At 50.3% G+C, this 7500-nt stretch overlaps 1 protein-coding gene across 1 annotated transcript in view; it reads right to left on the reverse strand.

The window, feature by feature from the left end:
- The window catches only part of nav2a (neuron navigator 2a), a gene marked incomplete at its 5' end in the record, with an annotated part of 162383 nt that overhangs the window by 35714 nt on the left and 119169 nt on the right, over positions 1 to 7500 (reverse strand). Inside the window, 6 exons of the mRNA XM_079496421.1 lie at positions 188 to 348; positions 1630 to 1674; positions 2911 to 2976; positions 4152 to 4456; positions 5140 to 5407; positions 7003 to 7500. The exon at positions 7003 to 7500 is cut by the window's right edge and continues 226 nt beyond it. Coding sequence (XP_079352547.1) covers positions 188 to 348; positions 1630 to 1674; positions 2911 to 2976; positions 4152 to 4456; positions 5140 to 5407; positions 7003 to 7500 — 1343 coding nt within the window. The remainder of the gene's footprint in view (positions 1 to 187; positions 349 to 1629; positions 1675 to 2910; positions 2977 to 4151; positions 4457 to 5139; positions 5408 to 7002) is intronic.

The following is a 7500-nucleotide window of genomic DNA, read 5'->3' on the forward strand; positions in this document are numbered from 1 at the left end:
GCGCACCTGTTGTGCATCATGGACCTGATCAAGGCACGACAGAGAGTCATCTCCATGAGAGGTGCCCCTGGGTTCTGGCTGAACCCAGAATTACAATAATTCCAGTTCAATAATAATGATGAACAAGGAGATGAGCAGGTCCTACCGAGCTGTAATAATGATGAACAAGGAGATGAGCAGGTCCTACCGAGCTGTCCGAAGTTGAAGCGTGTGCCAGAGGGGGAGGTCAGGCTGGACCCCGGGGAGAAGGGAGAGTTACTGGCCGAGTCCTGGAGCCCGCTGGTGGAGTGGGACCGCAGCCAATCCCGTGCCTCCTCGTGACTGCGTAGCTGGGGAGACGGGCCGTACCTGGGCGAGAAGAGGACGATAGGTGTTAAAGGGAGGCAATAAGAGGAGCTCAACTAACACCAGACCAGAGTTAGCCGTTTGGAATCAGTAGCGTCACACAAGCATCAGGGGAGGAGGCTGGCTTTTATGTCCTGGATTTACTGACCATTAACTGGTTCACAGCCAGATGGCGCCAGAGCTCTACCCCTGAAAGTGCCAGCCGTTTTTGAAAAAAACCCAATAATGGCCGACAATCAGTTCCGGTTCAAACACTAGTAAACTCCCGCTAGCTTTTTCAAAGGTCAGGAGGGGAGGTGATCCGATCGGGGAATAATTGTTTTTGTCACAGCTAAGTCAAATTAAGCTCTAATCAAGCCCCGAATATCGCATTTTGAGCATATTATGATCCATAATGCACATAAGGACCGCACGCATGCGTGCACGAGTATTTTGGCCATTTTTAGGTAAATGCCATGGTCCGTTAGCATAAAATGCTAAATCATGCTAATTATATATTTTTTCCCGCTGGATTATGGGGAATAAAACAAATCTCGGGATGCCGGGCATGGCATCCATTGCAAAGGTAAATTAATCTGGGGCCCGGCGTCGATCCAGTTAAAAGTTATTTCTCTCTTCACTCAGTGTTCTGGACCCCAAAACATGTGTCAAGTAAACAAGAGAAAACTCAAAGAACAGACATATAGGCAATGTAATGGGTGGTGGATTAATGAGAACCACTGTCCTATAAACACCCTGAGAAGCAGCAGCATTAGCCTGGGGTCTACCGTCTGATTTATCACAGGTCAAAACATGGACGATGACCACACAGCGTGGACACACAAACTGACCTCAGGCCAGGTGCGACAGGACAATGACCACACAGCGTGGACACACAAACTGACCTCAGGCCGGGTGCGACAGACACAAACTGACCTCAGGCCGGGTGCGACAGACAAGCCGAGAATTGGACAGACAGATAGACACTATGACCCCGAAATGAAGTGTCTTGGATGACAGCGTGACGGCCCTGTGTGATGACCACAAGTCACATGCCACTTCGCCCCCAAAGCACAACCACAAAATGTGCCCCGAGTGCCAAAAGCAACGAAACAGCAAACAGCAACATGAAGTGTGGAGTGCAAAGCCGTGATAAAAAGTGAATGAACAAGAAAACAAAACACAGGAGAAGCTGTGTGCGGTGCGGTGGGGTGGGGTGGGTAGGCGGGGGTGCGTTTGTGTATGCGCGCGAAGCGCAGCGTCTTTACACGGTGCAGTCACAAGATGGCGCCCCGCCCCGCATACCTGAGTCCTTTTTTAGGCAGAGTGTTTCTGCCACAGTGTGGCCCACTGTGGAGCAGCAGAGAGACACATCTCAGAGACAGAAGCAGGGAAGGGGATTGGACTGGATGGGGAGGTTATATATAGAATATATATATATATATATATATATATATATATATATATATATATATATATTCAGACCATTCATTGGTTTGCACATTCCGTTACAGGTGAAAGTTGCCGATATTCAACGTGAATCCTATCGAAAATTGCAGCCAGCTTACAGTATGTCAGATGACACATTTCGGCGTGCCTCGATAAGCTTCCAGAAATGGTCCTATCCGAGATCTATCTCGGCACAAAGAACATACTGGGAAATGTTGGGGTTTTTTCCCCCTGCATTTTTCACGTCTTCACGTTAAATATCAGCAAAACAGGAACAACTTTAAGTTACTTTAATGCAAGTCATTATTAAAGTAATTGCATTTTCCTTTTAAATGCAACACCTGCATCCTACAGTAGACGCATGTGTTTGATGGTTAACACACATTCTACCACAGGGTGGCAGCACTTAACAGGAATGGAGGAGACCAAAGCAGGCTGCTGCAATGCCTCTGTACTGACGTAAACACACACACGCACGCACGCACGCACGCACGCACCCACGCACGCACACACGCACACACACACACACACACGCACACACGCACACACGCACACACACCATAGCCATGGTGTGGTCATAATGCGTATATATCTATGCTACGTCCGAGCATAGACATGGTATGATTGGCCTACCGACACTGCCCCCGTCTTTCCCCCATTATTTTTGTAGAAGAGGCAAACTAATATTGTTTATGTCGTTTGCTTTGATTGATTGATGATTGATTGAACACGTACGTTGTATGATTTGATTTGGGTGTGTTCTAAAATAAAGTGTTAGTGTTGATTATCGTGTATTAATCTAATTAAACTAATACTATTATACTAACCACAGAGTAACCTCGCATCAGACTATCCAGCATAGCTATATCCACCTTGGAGGAAACTCTAGTAAGGCAGTGTCGGTAGGCCAATCAGAGGCAGGCGGGGGCGTTACCATGTCTATGCTCAGTGTCGGTAGGCCAATCAAAGGCAGGCGGGGGCGTTACCATGTCTATGATCAGTGTCGGTAGGCCAATCAGAGGCAGGCGGGGGCGTTACCATGTCTATGCTGGGACGTAGAATAGATATACGCGGCCATAATGGCGCTAAGAAGCCCAAACACCACATGGCCCGTACATGCACACAGGTACATTTTACCTGTCCTGCTTCCTGGGTAAAGTGTTTCGGCTGAATTTAGGGCTGGCGGAGGGGGAGGACAGGGGACTGACGGGGAGGAGGGGGACAGACAGGAAGACACACAACAGAGACATTTAGAGAAGAGAGAGAAAGGCGGAATCTGAAGTTCAACTGTGAGACCCTTCAACAATTCCATACAGAGAAGAAAATAGTAATACATTACATATTATGTTTCAAAATGTTCACATAGTCGTAAAACGTATTTTGGACATTCCTGTTCTATGTGAAATATATATTAGAAAACATTTTCAGGGTACAAAATGTGTTTTCAAAATGTTTTTTGGGGGGACGGACACCAATTTTCGTACATTTTGAAACATGTATATGTTGAAATGGATTTGTTTTAGTATTTTATCACCGTGGAATAGATCGATGATATTAAGACACTGCTGGGATGATGTCATCATACGGCTAGCCTCTGTGCACCACTTATAGAATTACACCTCAGACATTCCTGTCACGTTACACATTCAGCTAGTCAGGAGGGAACGCTCCCGTAATGATGGAACTACAGCACCTCAGAGGCTCACAGATGACAATGGGAACCTGGGAGCCTTTTCCCCCAACATCATCAAAAGAAAACAATCTCACTACTCAGAATAAAGGTCTCTCATATCCTTTGTTAACTCAGCATAGTTGATAGCTTGGAACACTCTTGCTTGGTACGGTACCACAATTGCTAAGTGGTTCAGTGTGCATCTCAACTTGAGCACTGCATGACTTCATGTAGTTAGCTCACGTTTTCCTTCTGGTTTAAGGGATTGTGCGGATAGCAAACACAGACTGGTGCGGGTACTTTCAAGTGGTACCCCTGGCCTGCACAGTGAGCACAGCCTCTCTCCTAGTGGTACCGAGTGCCGCGCTATGAGCTTGTAGGTCTGCTATTTTTGAAAAATCGTGAAAATGTGTGCAAATCTTTGAATATATATTCTTTCACAGCGAACGTTTTAACTCATATGTTTGCTTCTGGGGGGGGGGGGGGGGGGGGGGTCCCTGGAACAACACATTTTCAGATGGGGGTCGCACTACACATACATATAATTCTGTGGGTCCTTGACATGAAAATGTTTGAGAACCACTGACATAGAAACATGGGTCTTTCAGAAAACTGAAAACTGGATTTAGAATACATTTTGTAGAATTGTCTAAATGGGTTAATCATTTCATTCCTTCACCAGAACCGTCCCTCCTCCTCTCCTCACCTCTCAGACATGGCCGTCTTGGCGCTGCCCGCCCGGCCCAGGGCAGAGAGCGTGTCTTCCCTGCCGTGGACGCCGTGGTGGTGGCCTCCGGTCCCGGCCCCGGCGCTGCCCAGGCTCATGTCGATGGACTCGCTGCTGGTGTGCATGCTGCTCACCGAGGCGTAGCCCAGGCTGCCCGTGCCCACGCTGTGGCCGCCCAGCGTGCCCTCCCTGCTCTGGGCCCCCGAGGAGCTGCTGAGGGTGGTGCCCCATGTCAGGCTGTTGGAGGGGCCTGTGGAGGAGTACACCGACCCTGGGCTGGAGGCCTGCGTGTGCGGTGGGGCAGAGAGGAAAAAGAGAGAATTGAGAATTTTAAAAAGCTCCTTTATTTAACTGCACACAATAGCAAAGAAACAAACATAATCTGATTCTGATCATTGTCTAAACAAGATTAAAAGCCCTTCTAACGTCCTCCTAGACGTCATGGTAAATGGTAAATGGTGAATTTATATAGCGTCTTTATCCAAGGTGCTTTACATAGATAGACTGTGCATTACATTCACACATGGAGGAAACCATGCGAGGCACCAATCTGCAAACAGGGAGCATTTAGGGGTCTTGCTCAAGGACACTAACTCTGGAGGAGCCCGGGATCGAACTGGGAACCTCACGGTTGCCGTACTGCTGTTGTACCGGCCACTCTACCCCTGCGCTACTGCCCGTCATGCTCCTTATTATAAGGAGCATGGCGTAGAAGTTTTGGCCTAATGGTGGCGCTAGACAAAAGGCCATGTGCTTGCCAACATCAGTGCAGTTCAACCTGCAATCTGCCCGTTACATTTTGAGATTTCGGGTATTGCAATAGAAGATTTGACCTAATGGTTGACCTAATGATTTGACCTAATGGTTGACCTAATGATTTGACCTAATGGTTGCGATAAAGACCGCCAGCGGGTCCAGGCCCGAAAATCTCTCTTTAGCCTTCTTCATAATAACCCGTTTGTCTCACCTGCTCACTGCCCAGTGTCCCCATCCCAGAGCCCAGGGCTCTGTACCAGGCGGATCCTCTCACCTGCTCACTGCCCAGTGTCCCCATTCCAGAGCCCAGGGCTCTGCCACTGAATAGGGAGGTGTTGTTCTCACTGTCCCCGCCCGCCAGGCCTCCCCCAGGGGACTCCGGTGCGCCGGTGGCGTGGGGGTTGGAGATGACCGTGGAGCTCTTCAGGCTCTCTGCTGTGGTGACCGGAGCCTGCTTACTGCTCTTCCCACCAAACAACCTGCCAGGTGGGGGGGGGGAGGGAGGGAGGGAGGGAGGGAGAGGGAGAGAGGGATTGAATGGGCCGGTGCACACACACACACACACACACAAAAAACATCAGCGTATTGACGCAAGAAGGAACACAAATCTCTCTGATTATAAATCAAAGGCATGTAGAATGGAACAAAAGTTCAATCCACGAGAGTGAGGGGAGAAGGAATGCTGGGTTGGGTGTAGTGTTTATGCAGGACAGGCGATCCATGACACAAAAAGTCCCTGGTTTCTGATCCCACTGGAAGTTGGGTGTCATTTCCAAGTGTTTCTGAGCTCCAACCTGTGTTACTGTGTTTCAAGTGTCTCTAGTGTGTCAGCTACAATGTCAGTAATATCCTGTAAATGTACTGTATGTACAGTGTGAGATCACACAATATACTAGTCTGGCTTCAGTGTCTATGCAACAGGACAGGATAGGTGGTGGGCTGACATCCAGCCTGCAGCCTGCAGACTGCAGTCTGCAGCCTGCAGACTGCAGTCTGCAGTCTGCAGGCTGTGATAACATGGTAGCACAGCCTGCAGCCTGCAGACTGCAATCTGCAGCCTGCAGACTGCAGTCTGCAGTCTGCAGGCTGTGATAACATGGTAGCACAGCCTGCAGCCTGCAGCCTGCAGACTGCAGTCTGCAGGCTGCAGACTGCAGGCTGTGCTAACATGGTAGCACAGCTCTTTGAAGAGTTATCACTCCCACAGATTAGAGAGAGCACTGAGGTAAGAGCCGTGTCCCGTTACCACACACCACAATATGAGCTCCATGAAGGGAGGGGGGGGCTGGGGGGTGTGGGGGGGGGGGGGGGCTGTTGGCAGCTCATCAGCACCGCTCAAGGCCTCCCTTTCACACGCTGGCCTCATTTAACCTGTGTGTGTGTGTGTGTGTGTGTGTGTGTGTGTGTGTGGGTGTGTGTGTGTGTGTGTGTGTGCGTGCGTGCGTGCGTGCGTGCGTGCGTGCGTGCGTGCGTGCGTGCGTGCGTGCGTGCGTGCGTGCGTGCGTGCGTGCGTGCGTGCGTGCGTGTGCCACTGCTTGCGTGTCTGTGTGCTTGCTTGTGTGTTGCAAATGCATGACTGTCATTTAGTGGTTGATTGAATACTGTATGTATTGACAGTTTTAAACCAGTTAAAACGCCAAATGGATGAGAAAAATAAGCCAAAGGCTTTGTTTCCATTGTTGTCCATTAAACATTCAACACTCAAACAACTGGACAAATAACAATATAAAATATAAATATATATATTGGATAAATATAATATTGGATTGTCCTCCGGTGTGGTTTCCCCTTCTTCGTTATGGCCTCAGAGCCAACCATAACAATATCAATATACAGTTAAATAGTGGGGGTCCACTCCACTGGTCCAGGGATACGAACACATGGAGTATGAGAGATGAAGTGCTCAGCGAGGAAACTGAGCTGTTTCCAAGCCAGGGAGGGAACAAATGTAAGACTAATTTGAATTTTGGTGGAGCCATGAAGCCCACGATTGTGATGTAGTATGGACTCGGATTATGGATTTCTCCGTGCATGTATGTGTGTTTGCGTACTGTATGTGAATGTGTGTTTCTACCTGCGCAGCGTTGGCGAGGACACCTGCTGTCGTCCCGCCAGGGGCATGGTGGTCGCCCCGGCCCTCGGGCCGTCCGCCTCCGACGCCCCCTTCTCCCGGTCCGTCTGATTGGCCAGAAGGATGCCGTTGGCCTTGGCGATGGCGACCGAGCTCTTGGCGTGCGAGGTGACCGAGAGCACGGCCGCCTCGATGCTGCTGGTGGACGAGCGGTTTCCGCTGCGCGAGGCCCCCGAGGAGCGGCTGGGCCTGGGCAGGCTGCGGTACTGCAGGGTGGAGCGGGCGCCGGCCGACAGGAAACTGTCATCGTGGTGGTGGTGGTGGTGACCCAGAGCCGACGCCAACGCGCCCCCCTCCTGCCCGCTGGCCTTCAGGCTGGCTGCCAGCGAGCGGGCGGCCGACTTGGGGACCTTCCCCAGGGTGGCCGAGCCGCCCGTGACGGTGGCCCCGCTGGTGGTGACCATCATCTGCTTCTTGAAGCCGAAGGTGCTGGTGGGGGTG

The sequence above is a fragment of the Electrona antarctica genome (assembly GCF_951216825.1).
Source record: "Electrona antarctica genome assembly, chromosome: 3".
NCBI lineage: Eukaryota > Metazoa > Chordata > Actinopteri > Myctophiformes > Myctophidae > Electrona > Electrona antarctica.